This window comes from Lissotriton helveticus, chromosome 10 (genome assembly GCF_964261635.1).
Source record: "Lissotriton helveticus chromosome 10, aLisHel1.1, whole genome shotgun sequence".
NCBI classification, from domain to species: domain Eukaryota; kingdom Metazoa; phylum Chordata; class Amphibia; order Caudata; family Salamandridae; genus Lissotriton; species Lissotriton helveticus.
Window position 1 is genome coordinate 1,172,382,880 of NC_136071.1, and position 16,186 is coordinate 1,172,399,065.

The 16,186-nt window shown below is 42.1% G+C and overlaps 1 protein-coding gene across 17 annotated transcripts in view; it reads left to right on the top strand.

Moving 5' to 3' along the window:
- SATB1 (SATB homeobox 1) overlaps positions 1–16,186 on the top strand; it is a 1,317,576-nt gene that overhangs the window by 1,077,540 nt on the left and 223,850 nt on the right. For all 17 annotated transcript variants that reach the window (XM_078664013.1, XM_078664008.1, XM_078664010.1 and 14 more), the window contains one exon: positions 11,005–11,116. In XM_078664013.1, coding sequence (XP_078520139.1) covers positions 11,005–11,116 — 112 coding nt within the window. The remainder of the gene's footprint in view (positions 1–11,004; positions 11,117–16,186) is intronic.

Here is a 16,186-nt window from a genome sequence, read left to right on the forward strand (position 1 = left end):
AAAACTACAGAGACCACACTGGGCCCCAAAAGCTTTTTTTTAAAAACAATTCTTCCGGGAGCTGTGCTGGATCCACAGATCCCGCCGAAAATGAAAAATAAACAGAAGCTTGGTCTCCAGCATTTCTGTAATATTGAGCCCTTGAGTGGGCCAGGTCCTGGGGGGCATGCACACTATATATAGGAGGGGCTGCACACGGGGCCACACTCCTTAGGCTCATAAAACCCTGGGGACCACCACCTTAACAGGGCATTGTTTATAATTTATGCAGGGGTTGCTTGCTCGGCAACCCCCTTGCCCTGGGGACACCCACCTCTCAATGGCAAATGTGCAATTAATGCGGGGGCCCGAACAGCCCTCCCCAGCCCCCGGGACTGCAACCTCTCCAGGGCTAAATATAACATTATTGTGGGGGGGGTCATGCGGCCTCCCTGCAGCCCCAGGGACCACCACCTACCCGAGGCTAAAATGAATTAATGCATGGGGGGCCTGGACAACCCCGCAGCCCTGGGGGACCACCACCTCCCTGGGGCTGTGTCGTGCACACAGCGGGAGTGCTGAGAGGTCTTTGGAGGCCATGCCTTCTTTTTCCACCACTCTGCAAACGCGTCTTCTAGGGCACTACTGGTTGGGGAATGAAGTCCCCTTAGATGCTGAGGGTCATAAGGGGGCCACGAACCCCCTTCTGTTATCTCCAGTAAGTCCCACATACCACGATTGCTGTGAGCTGGTTGGAGGCCCGGCCCCCGTTCTCCATCACTCTGCAATTCTGCCTCCTGACCCACCGCTGGTTGAGGGATAAAGTCCCTTGGATGCTGAGGGTTTTTGGAAGCCAAGAACCCCTCATGTTATCTACAGTAAGTCCTACACAGTGGGATTCCTGAGAGCTAGTTGGAGGCCCACCCACTTTCTCCACCACTCTGCATACGCAACTACCAGTTAGAAAACCATAGCAATTCACTTTAAAAAAATTAAACGTTTTAGGGACGTTATAGTTAGGATATAGATTTTGAAAAACCTTAGAAACTCACTGAAAAAAACAAAGGTTATAGGGACATTATAGTTGGACTCAGATTTACCTCGTACAAAACCATAGAAATTCTGCCATTATAGTTACCTGAGCTAACTATAACTTACGCCCCTGCCGGCACAGCTTATGACCTCACATATTACATCACTCATGACATGGTCAATGACATCACTGATGACATCATCCCTAGAACCATGCACACCCACACCCATACCCCCATACAGCCTCTTGTATGCCCACTCACATACCCACACACCCACTCACTCCTCCCTTGAGTCACTCACACACCCACTCACTCGTACAGCCACTCGCAGTTTTTCACTCACTCATACAGCCACTCACTCATCTGTACAGCCAGTCACATAGCCACACTCTCACCAATTCAGCTACTCACACACAAACGTATTTACCCTCAAAGTCACTGACACACCCACTCACAAATACAGTCTCTGAACACAGCCACTCACTCACCCATACAAGCACTCACATACCCATACAACCACTTACATACCTATTCACACATCCATGCAAGCAGTCGCACATCCGCTCTCTCACCCATACAGCCATTCACGCAGACACTCACTCTCAAATACAGCCACTCACACACCAACTCACTTGACCAAATACCCACTCGATCAGCTACTCACTCACCCATACAGCCACTTACACACCCAGTCACTCACTCAAATAGCCATTCAGACACCCACTCACCCATACAGTCACTACACACCCACTTAACCACCGATTGAGCCACGCACTCCACCACTCATTCACTCACACAGCCACTGACACAACCACTCACTCACCAATAAAGCCACTCACACAGCAACTCACTCGCTCTCATAGCTACTCACAGGCCCACTTATACACCCATACAGCCACTCACACAACAAAACGCACAAGTATACATAGTCACACAGCCAATTAGTATCACTCAGTAGTAGTATACCTTGTATATACATTTCAGTTTTGCAGTAGGTTGGTATATATGTTTAACAATCATAAACTCTAAGAAAATACTTACACTCACCAGATGATGCGATCAGTGATGTAATTTGAGATGTCATCAGTGATGTCACTGACCATGTCTTGATTGATGTAATATGTGAGGTCATAAAGAGTGCATTGCGGGGGCATAAGTTATAGTTAGCTCTGGTAACTATAACTGCTGAGTGGTTGTGTATGAATAAAATCTGAGCCTAAGTATAACCTCTATTTTTTTCAGTGAATATATATATATATATATATATATATATATATATATATATATATATATATATATTTAATCCAATGGCTCTGCAGCAACAGAAGCACACGCAGCAGGTAGGAATTTTCCTTTATTATGCATTTCAGAGGGTGATACAGCATCCGTTTTTTTCTGTCTCTGCATGCCAACGCGTTTCGATGTCATTCACATCTTCTTCCTGGGCTGAGATGAAAAAACGGCATTGTAGACGTAATCTGTCCCAGTCTGCTTCCCTCTTTTGTAGAATTTGGAGGCAGGTGTGAGTCCGCTTATTTGACACGTGACTCCTTCGCAATCATTACTGGGACTTGTAGTGTTGATATACAATTAATTACTCGCAGTGAGTTCCGTTTCAATCTCTAATTTCAGCAGAGTCACAGTCGTAATCGCAAGTCCACTGTGACATGACAAGCACTCAAGTGTGCCCCGGTATGTTGTGTCCCCTCCATATTTGAAGCAACCATGCTGCGCCGTCATCCAAACAGTATGTGCATGTTTAGGTGGCCCCTGTCTCCGGCGGCTCCTTCCTCTTTTCACAGGCGGTGCTTCTATTCACGACGAAGCTGTCGTGTTAGTTTATTTAATCCAATGGCTCTGCAGCAACAGAAGCACACGCAGCAGGTAGGAATTTTCCTTTATTATGCATTTCAGAGGGTGATACAGCATCCGTTTTTTTCTGTCTCTGCATGCCAACGCGTTTCGATGTCATTCACATCTTCTTCCTGGGCTGAGATGAAAAAACGGCATTGTAGACGTAATCTGTCCCAGTCTGCTTCCCTCTTTTGTAGAATTTGGAGGCAGGTGTGAGTCCGCTTATTTGACACGTGACTCCTTCGCAATCATTACTGGGACTAACACGACAGCTTCGTCGTGAATAGAAGCACCGCCTGTGAAAAGAGGAAGGAGCCGCCGGAGACAGGGGCCACCTAAACATGCACATACTGTTTGGATGACGGCGCAGCATGGTTGCTTCAAATATGGAGGGGACACAACATACCGGGGCACACTTGAGTGCTTGTAATGTCACAGTGGACTTGCGATTACGACTGTGACTCTGCTGAAATTAGAGATTGAAACGGAACTCACTGCGAGTAATTAATTGTATATCAACACTACAAGTCCCAGTAATGATTGCGAAGGAGTCACGTGTCAAATAAGCGGACTCACACCTGCCTCCAAATTCTACAAAAGAGGGAAGCAGACTGGGACAGATTACGTCTACAATGCAGTTTTTTCATCTCAGCCCAAGAAGAAGATGTGAATGACATCGAAACGCGTTGGCATGCAGAGACAGAAAAAAACGGATGCTGTATCACCCTCTGAAATGCATAATAAAGGAAAATTCCTACCTGCTGCGTGTGCTTCTGTTGCTGCAGAGCCATTGGATTAAATAAACTAACACGACAGCTTCGTCGTGAATAGAAGCACCGCCTGTGAAAAGAGGAAGGAGCCGCCGGAGACAGGGGCCATCTAAACATGCACATACTGTTTGGATGACCGCGCAGCATGGTTGCTTCAAATATGGAGGGGACACAACATACACACTTGAGTGCTTGTAATGTCACAGTGGACTTGCAATTACGACTGTGACTCTGCTGAAATTAGAGATTGAAACGGAACTCACTGCGAGTAATTAATTGTATATCAACACTACAAGTCCCAGTAATGATTGCGAAGGAGTCACGTGTGAAATAAGCGGACTCACACCTGCCTCCAAATTCTACAAAAGAGGGAAGCAGACTGGGACAGATTACGTCTACAATGCCGTTTTTTCATCTCAGCCCAGGAAGAAGATGTGAATGACATCGAAACGCGTTGGCATGCAGAGACAGAAAAAAACGGATGCTGTATCACCCTCTGAAAGGCATAATAAAGGAAAATTCCTACCTGCTGCGTGTGCTTCTGTTGCTGCAGAGCCATTGGATTAAATAAACTAACACGACAGCTTCGTCGTGAATAGAAGCACCGCCTGTGAAAAGAGGAAGGAGCCGCCGGAGACAGGGGCCACCTAAACATGCACATACTGTTTGCATGACGGCGCAGCATGGTTGCTTCAAATATGGAGGGGACACAACATACCGGGGCACACTTGAGTGCTTGTAATGTCACAGTGGACTTGCGATTACGACTGTGACTCTGCTGAAATTAGAGATTGAAACGGAACTCACTGCGATTAATTAATTGTATATCAACACTACAAGTCCCAGTAATGATTGCGAAGGAGTCACGTGTCAAATAAGCGGACTCACACCTGCCTCCAAATTCTACAAAAGAGGGAAGCAGACTGGGACAGATTACGTCTACAATGCCGTTTTTTCATCTCAGCCCAGGAAGAAGATGTGAATGACATCGAAACGCGTTGGCATGCAGAGACAGAAAAAAACGGATGCTGTATCACCCTTTGAAATGCATAATAAAGGAAAATTCCTACCTGCTGCGTGTGCTTCTGTTGCTGCAGAGCCATTGGATTAAATAAACTAACACGACAGCTTCGTCGTGAATAGAACCACCGCCTGTGAAAAGAGGAAGGAGCCGCCGGAGACAGGGGCCACCTAAACATGCACATACTGTTTGGATGACGGCGCAGCATGGTTGCTTCAAATATGGAGGGGACACAACATACCGGGGCACACTTGAGTGCTTGTAATGTCACAATGGACTTGCGATTACGACTGTGACTCTGCTGAAATTAGAGATTGAAACGGAACTCACTGCGAGTAATTAATTGTATATCAACACTACAAGTCCCAGTAATGATTGCGAAGGAGTCACGTGTCAAATAAGCGGACTCACACCTGCCTCCAAATTCTACAAAAGAGGGAAGCAGACTGGGACAGATTACGTCTACAATGCCGTTTTTTCATCTCAGCCCAGGAAGAAGATGTGAATGACATCGAAACGCGTTGGCATGCAGAGACAGAAAAAAACGGATGCTGTATCACCCTCTGAAATGCATAATAAAGGAAAATTCCTACCTGCTGCGTGTGCTTCTGTTGCTGCAGAGCCATTGGATTAAATATGTATATATATATATATATATATATATATATATATATATATATATATATATTTGTTTGGGGGTGACCCCCAATCCTTTCATTTTCATTTTTTTTATTTTTTGGAGAACCCACCAACCCACCCACCCTTTTTAATACACTGCTCCCCCTTTACCTCTACTTGCCCCAAACCCTAAAACCCCATATCCCCTTACCCAGACCAGAAGAGTCAGGTGGGGAGGAAAGGGATTCTCATGTCCAGCGTCTAAACTGTGGAACTCCCTTCCCATACACATGAGACTACAGTCCAGTAGGTCCCTTTTCAGAAAAATGGTCAAAACCTGGCTCTTCTCCAAGCTCTAGACCTGGTAGCCCTACGGATTGCACTTACCTAAGCGCCAAGACGCCTCGACAATAGTGCGCTTAACAAAATTTCACTCACTCACCTCTACTGAACCCCCAAAATCCCCTATCACCTTTACCTCTACCCACCTCTAACCCTAAAAAACCCTTATCCCCTTTACCCACCCTTGAACCCTAAATAACACTTCCCTCCCTTTAACTCGACCTTTACTAGAACCCTAAAAAAACCTTACCTCTCGTTACCTCTACACACCCTTGAACGCTAAAAAAAGCCTTACCCTACTTTACCTCTACTTGTCCCATAACCCTAATAACATGTACCACCTTTACCTCTACTGATCACTGAACCCTAAAAAAAATTACTTCCCTTTCCCATTAAACCTTAATACCTTACCGTCCTTTACTTTTACCCTCCTTTTACCACAGGGTAAAGTACCTCTAGACTAAGCCGGGGCACACAGCTCCGCACCGCCAGTGGAATGTGCGGAGATTTCCTTACTCCACGTTCCGCATAGAAAGCAGAGTGTAGGACAAATTCCTACTCCGCAGCGGAGCGGAGTTGGCCAGCGCCCTCCTCCACCCCGCCTATTAAAAATTAATAATACTTTAATTAAAAAAAACTAAAATAAACACTTACCTCTACTGTGGCGTCCCCGGGCTGCCCTCCTCCTCTTCCTCACCGTCTCCTACTTGGGTGAACCAGTTTGCGAAAACTGCGCATGCCCACAAGCACGCAAGAGCCGTTCTCGCAGAACTGCGCATATGCGCAAGCACAGTTATTGCAAGATGGTCGATCCAAGTAGGAGACGGCGAGGAAGAGGAGGAGGGCAGCCCGGGGACGCCGGCAGTAGAGGTAAGTGTTTATTTTTGGGGTTTTTTGATAAAGTATTATTAATTTTTTAATAGGCAGGGTAGAGGCGGGTTGTGGAGCGGAGTGCCACGGAGTTTGTTCCCAGCTCGGTGGACCTCCGCGTAGCCCTGCTCCGCCAGCTATGCCCGGGGTTACTCTAGACTACAGTAATGTCCTGCAGGGTAAAGCCTGCTTACCTTCAAAGTACCTTGGGGTAAAGTACCTCTGGAGAAATATCCTGCAGGGTCAAGACTGCTTACCTTCAAAGTACCTTGGGGTAAAGTACCTCTGGAGAAATATCCTGCGGGGTAAAGAATGCAGGGTAAAGACTGCATACCTTCAAAGTAGCAAGGTGCAAAAAAGGACCTCTAGAGTAATGTCCTGCGGGGTAAAGGCTGCATACCTTCAGCGTCTGGCCTCTGGCTGGATCTGACTAAGTTGGGCTTTCTGTAATTCCTATCAAGGAGGGCCAGTGTGGATTATTTTTTTTTAACTCTATTGCTATGGTTAATGTATGCAACTTGTGGAACACAAGAGCAACACGATGATCATCAAGCTTCTTCTTTGAAAACATGAGCAACTGCCAGGGGTGGCTCCTCCTTTAGAGGGGAGGAGTGTCGCCCCACTTAAACCTCCCCAGAGCCCCTCGGATGAAAAATAAAATGGTAATGTATTGCCATTTTTTTCATCTCCTGAACAGAGCATCTGGACGGGGGCGAGGCCGCTGCTGAATGACAGAAGCAGGAGGAGGGGGGGGGCTGAGTGTGCATGTTTCAAAGTGTGCTGTCTCTTTGACCGGCCGTCTTGCGACCAACCAGACACGCACACTTTAAAACCTCTAACCCATCTGTCTTAAGACAGTTGAGTAGGAGTAAGTGCAGGCCTCCAGGGCTCTGTGGAGTGCCGAGTGAGGCTCGTCCCACCAATCCTGGTGCTGCTCTCAAAGCATGAAAGCAGCGCCAGGATTGGGTAAAGAAGCTCCAGCATCCAATTCTTGTAGGTGTCGGAGAAAGAAGAGCTCCTGAGACGAGGACATCTCAAGGTAAGTCTTTTTTAATTTAATGTTCGAGCGCCCCCTCCTCCTGGGTGATGCCGGCCGCCACTGGCAATTGTTCTTTATTCCAAGGTATCTGAGGTTATAATACCATAGACTAGATACTGATGCGTTTTTAGTGATTTCCGCCATGCACTGGATCTGATTTATTATATTTAAAATTAGGAATACCTCCAATTCATGGTAGAGTGCCAATAAGCCTGCTTGTGAACTAACATCATAGCATACGCATATGCAAACCAGCTAATATTGAGGGTTGTGATGACCAATTCATTCAACAACTCAGTTCTCTCTGCACAGAATGAAAGATCAGCTTGTCAAACCTGTGATGAAATTTCTATATAAAAACCACAGAAGGAGGCCACAAATTATATATACGTTTGATTAAAGAGCACTATAAGGTGTGCTAGGCTTATGAACACGTGCTGAAAAGATCTTACCAGCATGTAACTCTAAACAGCGTACTGCTTATGACTTAAACAAGGAATACTAGAAGGGAAGAGTGATTGCTCCTTTGGTTAAAAGTATTTGCTCATGCCTTGCGTTTTAGAACACTCTGGGCCCAATTCACAAAGGCGGGATCTCCGCACTGCAGTTTCTTATTGCGGAGATGCCACCACAACTGCGGAGGCTCTTTGTGAATCAGGCCGTCAGTGTATTGATGTGCTATGTTACAACAAGCTTTATATTTTCCTTTGTGGTGTTTGTAATTGCACTGTGTAGTAGTTTATCCATTATTTGGCTGAGTATTTCATGTCATTGATTTGTGGTTCTCTTCCAAAACATGCGTAAGTCTGTTTCATTTATTATTATTGTTTAAATATTTCTTTATTGGGTTTTTGTTAAAATACCACAAAAAAACTGAAAGACAACACAGTACAGTTAGCACTTACAACAATTTTTAAACATTCATGCAGTTTGGCAAATGCATTGATAATAATGGCATCCACCAATCAGAAATCAACATTATACAAGACCAGAGTGCTACAAACCTTAAATGTTTAATTCTTTGTTGTGGTTTTTTTAATCGTTTTTATTGAGTTACAAGAAATAACAAATAATAAGAACTGTAATAATAATAATAGTAATAATAATAAGTAAACCAATCAAACAGGGGGAAACAGATACAAAGACAAAGTAAATAATAAATAAAAGAAACTATAAATTGCTTGAGTTCCCAACCAAGGTATTCGCAGTTAATTCGTAAAAGACGTAGAGGCAAATGGACCAGCACTATTCACCACGGGAGTTCAAGGGAGTATGCAGTACAGTATATAGCACAAGTTACATACTACGCAGTTATGGAGGGAAGATACAGTACAGGAGATTTTCATGGTGAGTCGTATGAGAATGATGAGGCATCAAGGGACTTCCAGAGTTTCCTGTGGGTTTTACTCCATGGAGAGGTATGGAGCGCGGTATTGTCCGCTGCTCTGAGGAAATATAGCCATTCTTGCCACATTCTAAAAGACACATCGTTGGTGTTTTTCCACTTACACAGTACAATTTTACAGGCTAAGGTGAGCATGAGGTCTAGCAGGTATCGGTCATTTACATTATCGACTTTAGGATCCAGGGCACCTAATATAATATATGAAAATTCCCTTGGAGGTACTATGTTGAAAGTGTTATTTATACATTCGTAAACCTTGTCCCAGTATGTTTGTAGAGTAGGGCAAAAGAAGAGCATGTGGGAGAGGTTACCAACGTCGGCTTTACAGTTCCAGCATGTCAGGCGCTCACTTAGATTGAGTTAAAAAAAATTCTCTGGTGTCCAGTATGTCCTATTTATTAGCATAAGTTTGGTTTGCGACAATATTGGAGATATTTTATTTGAAAATGGTGTGATATGTATTTTATCCCAGTCATATGGGATGTTGTTGGAGTTGGGCTCAGGTTCCCACTTAACTTCACATTTTCGGTGAGATTTACGAGGCTTGGCAGAAAGAAGTTTATATATTTTAGAGAAGGTGTGTCCTGACTCTAGTAGTTGTGACATCTTTGAGACTATCGACGGGTCGAAGGGTTTAATAGAGCGCATCGAGATCGAGAGGAGAGATTTTAGTTTTGTTAGTTTAGTTTGTTTAGTTTAGTTTGTTTAGTTGTGTTTGTTTTTGAGTGATTTGAACAAGGCTGTGGGAACGTGATGTATTGTCTAGTGTATTTGTTTTGTATTCATACCACTGAGTGAGGGTGAGTTAAGGTTGACACTTGGTTTCTTTGTTTAAGCTAATTCATAGTTACAGACTAAGTGTGTTGACCTGATTGTGATTGCTTAATGTATATATAAATGTTGTGCAGTTATTTACTAGCTGGAGCAGTGCACACATCATTATATTTTATTCGTTTGGTGTGTTAGATTTGTGTCTTGTGTTTTATAGGATGCGAAGTTCTGCGTTGCATTCCTTGACTGTACGGTGTAATGTTGTATCTATTATATGTTGGAGTGTGCGTAGTTATGTATCTATGCAGTATGTAGGACAATTGACTTTTAGATTTTGTGTGTGCGTGTGTGCATCAACACACACAATTTAAAAATCATGTTGGTACATGCCGATGATCATTAATTTGGCATACATCAGACTGATGATGTGTATTACTTCCACTTTGATTGCTGGATTCAGTAACATTTTTAGTTGATCCTGCAAAATACTTGGAATTTGCCAAGATGTGCGTTGCATTCCATGGCATACTGTGTGCATGTCCTGTGCTCCAAATATTGACAACATTTATAAAATGTGTGACTGAAGACAGTACTGCACCTGTGGTGTTCCTGCACCTCTCCTGACGCAAATACCTGCTGGATGGAACTGTGCACGTCCAAATTCTAAACCCAACTGGACTATGTTTAAAGTTCTTTAGTTTGAAAATCGATTAATCATTTAACATCATTTTTTAAGTGCTCACTAGTGAGTTACACCTTTATGTGCAGTGTGGTGTAAATTAATGCATGCAATTTTCAACTTTGACATGTTTTGTGTGTTTTATATAGGAGCCTACGTTCAAGCTATGCTCTAAAATTGATTTAAGGTATTTTTTTCAAATAAAATGATGCATTTTAAGTCGTGTTCACCAACCTTCACAAAACCATGTACGTGATTTCTTAGAGGATCCTCAAAATGTGTTAAACTATTGTATATATTGCATATGTTATGTTGGAAAAATGAATTTGTATGTTCAGTGTAGCTTTGATAATACCACTGCATAGTGCCAACATTTGATTTTGACTACAAACAAAATATATCCGAGTTCAGACAAGAATTATTCATGAATTTCCATGGATTTGTTGTGTCTCGATTGACTGTGCATTATGTCTGTTAAGAATTGACACATGAGTTTCAGAAATTGACACAAGTTGGCCCAAAGACAATATAAACCAGGGTTTGCGCACATGTAGAAATAAAGTGAACTGTCTTTGATACAGGATACGCTGTGTAATACAGATCTTTATTTTCCTTCACGCAGAGCATGATTTCTTCCATTGTGAACAGCACTTACTATGCAAATGTCTCAGCTGCGAAATGTCAGGAATTTGGAAGGTGGTATAAACATTTCAAAAAGACAAAAGATACAATGGGTAAGTAAGATATCACCCACAAGTTGCAGTGGTTCTACTAATATGTGTCAAAGCCCGTTTCAGTTGCTTATTATATCAGATATTGTTCTTTTCCATTTAGAAATTAGTTTGGCGTGTGTTTTTTGTATAGGAGTGATTTCGGAGTTCAGTAAATATTTGTGTTTGCATAAGCAGAGCCGACTTGCATGTCAGGCGTGCAGAAAATATTAGGTAGAGGAGAAGAATCTGTCAGTTTGTTAACATGGAAGCCCTTAGAAGATGTAGAATTATAGGTTGGAATATTGCTGATTGTAGTGGCAGGTTCTTAGAAAAGATAATTGTCTTCTGGAAAACATGTTATCAAAGAAAAAAAAGTGTGCCATTGTTCCTTCCTACTTTTGCTAGAATAAAAGAGCAAATATGTACATTTTTCAATTATGCAAGTGGAAGATCATGTAAATGAAGTTTGTATTGGTTTATTTGGAAAGGAACATGCTGCGTGATTGCTTTATAATTCATTGCTCAAGGAAGCTATATATATACATTTCAGCCTATGGTATTATTGTCTTCTTATAAAATAATAATCGTCCACAGGTTTTAAAGCGGAAGAGAATTAGACTAATTTTATCTGAAAGTTTTAGTGTGTTTTAGCTTTTAGTATTTGAAGGAAAAGCATCCATCTACTCCAACCGATTCTAGCCTTTTATAGCTTTCCGCTGTAATGAAGACAGTGCATCACTTCGATGATAATTGCTTGAATGATTCCTGCGGAATGGCTCACTGGGGTTAATCTCTGTCTTCATGTGTGGCAAAGCACTGATTCCCTCCCTTGTACCTCGTAGTGCTGTCTGTACAGCAGGCTTCGTGTTCTGCTTGATTGCAAAACACTGATCAGGAAATAAATACGGTACCTATCCCAATGACAAAACCATCTTTCTTCAGGTTTTGTTCCGTTTCGGGTGCTTTGTGCTCTCCTTAGCAAATACGAGTTTCTGTTGTTTTAGCCCCTCATACAGCTCGTCCAATTCATAATTTACAGGAATAACGCCAAGCTGTTATAGGAACAGGAAGGGCTCTAAAGGCCTCTTTAAAAGGGGGCTTTGTGATCCACCCATCTCCGTCCCCTTTGACCCTTGTAACAGCTGAGTACCCGCAGTGGCAGCGGCTCGCTGCTATACCAGGGTGAAGGGTTCCTCTACCGGGTGTAGCTGTTCTTTCTGTGGTTCGCACAATCCTTTCGGTGCTAAAGTTTGGGCGAGGCCTCATATTTGGAGTTAATAACACGTTTCTGGCAAATGTCTTTCCTGAGATACTGGTGTTTCATTATTGACATACAGGAAGTCACCAGACCGAAGGCCAGCTCCTGTCTGAAGGACCTATATCCACAGTAGTGTTTCCAGTCTGTGCCATTCTTTATTAGGCAACATTCACTTCCCTTGTAGGCTCCAGCAACATTCTCTGTTGAGTCTGGGGCTCTTCAGCCTCAGTCAGGTCCCAGTCCTCTGTTTACAGTGAGGTAAAGAAGGGATGTCACGTTAGGCAGACGTTTCTCTGAAGCAGGTAGTACCATTAATACTACTATTGGTCAAGCCTTCCCTCGTTTGTGTCGAGCAGAGTTTTGACTACTCCTGTAGTTGCCCTACATCTCCAGTGCTAAGCTAAAGAGTGACATCTGTCCACGCCAAACATTATTTCAATGACTCTGACTGACAAGCAACACTTTCGGGAGCACAGCTCTCTAAATGAGCAAACTACTCTCTTTTAAGGTCTATAAATGTCAAGGAAGAGATGGAGAAGGACATGTATTTACTTGTTTTCTTACTTTTCCATCATGAGTATCTTCTTTGAATTCATAAATTACCTTCCCTCCTCCTTGTTAAACCTGGATCACTGCTTCAAATGGTTGATTCGATCCTTACTCGTATCTTCATATCAAAATGAACTGCTTAACTGACATTACTAGGCACTGTCGAACATTTGCACTCCTGGCTTTCTCAAAAGAGCAATGCCAAAATTCTCACATTATTAGATAATGGATGTCCCTATTACTTCACCTACAAAATTCTGTCACTCCGAATTGGGTGTGGATTAAGTTGAAGACCGAATTAAAATTGCCCCATTAATTTTATGGGGGAAACTGTGGTCGTCAGAGGAATTGTCATTTACTAGAGGGATTATTAAGGACTGTATGAGCCTGGAAAAGGTATTGTCCATCCCATGTCTCTGGTACGTTAAAAATGCATTCAATAAGATTGGTCTGGGAAATTATTATGATAATCCCGAAAGCATACCAGCTAATATGAAACCAATCATAAAAAATGTTTATTACAAAGAATTTGGAATGCTTGACTCGGAAAAAAGCTTTTAGTCTATAGGCAGGCAAGAAGCCAGGAATTTTATCTGTCTTTTAGCACCCATATACAATCACGCTTCCTCCTGACTAGGTTTCGTCTCTGCACAGTGCACTTTCTTCTGGCTTTTCCTAAACCGGTGAGTTGGTGTGAGGGACTGACTCCCTGTTCATGTAATAATTTAGCCCAACAAAGCAAAATGCACTTTATGCTCTTCTGCACATTATATAAGGATGTAAGGGCCCGCTTTATTAGACCAATTTTGAAAGAAAATTGTCCTAGTCCGTATCAAGAGGGTTTTAATTATTTATTATCTTTGTCCTCTGCTGCCATCTGTAGTTCTGTGCTTAATTTCATCAGAATTGCATTATCAATTAGGAAACGTTATGAATTGTGTTAGAAAAATCGGGTATTGCAATTAAAAGGGTTTAAATCTGTCCTGTTATTTTCGGATAGTGATAGGATATGCTGAAAGTTTAAGATCATGTTTTAAATTATTAAATTGTGCAATCTATATATTTATCCCCCCTAAATGTTGTATTGGGAATTTTTTTTAAAAATGTTTTATGTATGATGCTTACTTTTATTATTCAATCAATCAAATAAAGTTATATGATGAAGATGAGACGATGGCTATATCCAGCATGCCACATAGCACTTAACTGAACAATGAAGACCGCCTACAGTTCTTGATGTAAGGACAGAATTGAGCTTATATTGTGGCAAAGGGCTTCTTTGCCCTGTCTAGGAATGTTGTAGTCTCTTTTCCTCAAGACTGCTTCCAGATTATTAGTTTGTAGCATGAAAAGGAAAAGTATCCAGACACAGTATTCCTGCATATGATCTAAAAGCTTCTGAGCACTCACCACCTCAGCCATGTCTCATGAGGGCTGATAAACTATAATGCTTACAGCTTAGTACATACACACTGTTGTGTACATACCTATGCCTTCTAGAATATACCAGAGCTCTGTTCTTTGGACTGCTGTGGTTAGAGCCATAAGCGCTAAACATAAAGACTCTTTCTAGGCCATTGTATATTTAGTGATCAGGAGCTGAACATTATTACATTGGTCTACACTGTCCAAGCTGTGTTTAAAACCACATTGAGCATGTGATAAAGTATGGTTGCCTAAATCCTGAGGCTGCAGGTGAGTTAGAACGATCCTATGTCCCACTTTCAGTGAGAAATCAAGAAAATATACTGTTCAGTAACACCTGTGATCACACTGCCACCTTTTTTTGGAACCATGATCTATTCATGTGAGTAGTTGTAGGTAGTTTTCTGGTGACTACATTTAAAGCTACTGTAAGTACAGGTGCCCCGAATTCAGTATTATATTTGAATAAGTTCATGGGCATACTGTCAGGAGCTGGATCTTTCGCTTTTTATACTCAACGTGATAGCTTCAGTGACTCTAGGAATTAAAAATAATTAAAAATATTTAGTAAGTGCCTCAGAGGTAATAACAGAGGCAGGTTGACTGTATAGACCTGTGATATGGGTGACCCCTTTACAGGCAGACATATTGCCCTTTAGGAATCGAGTGACTGTAGTCTGTAGGTAAGTTCTGTTAAGCAACTTTCTAGAGTAAAACCGAAGCTTTACTTCCGGAAGAGTCCATAGGTTTCTCCCAGGCTTCTTTCTTACAACTTTCTTTTTTCCCTGGTGCAATTTTTAAATGAATCGCTGCAGTATGAGACGGCCTTCAGCAGCACAACAAGAGCATGTGCGCCAGGACTTTATGTAAATACTTTTTTGCTTTGCTGCATTGCCTATCGCTCAACTAGGTTTTGGGGTTAGTTCAAAGCCTATCATTTGACACAGTACTGATGCTTCGATGATAGTTAGGTCGGTATGAGCAGGCAATACATCTCATACACCTTCTTCGAGACAGATGTTTATTTACCTCAGAGGTCCTGACAAAGTGTTCACTTACTTGCAGCAGGTCTTTTGTCTAACTTTGCTTTCTACCATTAAGTTCAAATGTTTCCTTGATTTCTAAAATCAGTTCAGGTTTACAGCAGAGAAATAGAGAACAAATAGAGCCTTCCAAGAGATTATGATCATCTAAATTGTGGGAAATGACTTTAACGTCAGTGAGCCTGTCATACAGTTCTACAGATACTAATATGTAATTAACTGTTAAAAAGATTCTTGCGGAATACGTTACTTTCTGTAAAGTATCTCTCTAAAAGCATTTGTGTTTTGCAAATTACATTTTGCTGTTGAATCCAGCAAAGCTCTTACTTGGTGGTCAACTCTGTTGGAGTTGCATATGATAGAGGTATCTCACCTTGCATGTGTGTCAGGAACTCGTCTGTCAGAATCCCAGTTCACCCATTTTTATATGTATCATCAACATTTATGACCCCATGAAGGTAATTTGACATTTGCATAATGATGTTGCTCAGCAATTATTATAGAATGTTACTTTAATGAATCTTATGTCTTTGGCTAAAAATGTGAATTCTAGGATCTGTGTGTTTAGGCTTCCAGTGAAATATGACCAAACTATTTAGGGACGTTTTACTGCTAACCAAATGCATAACCAGCCTTTACATCTTCTGAGGTTGATGAATATAAATGAATGATACCCATCAAAGTAAAAATGTTTTGGAAGCCCTGCGCCTTGTAGAAAAATATCTTACATTGTTCAGTCAAAAGGGTCCCACTGTGTTATCCAACTTCCCTGAGATCTTCTGCATTTCAAGAGATGAATATAGTTATTGATCTGCT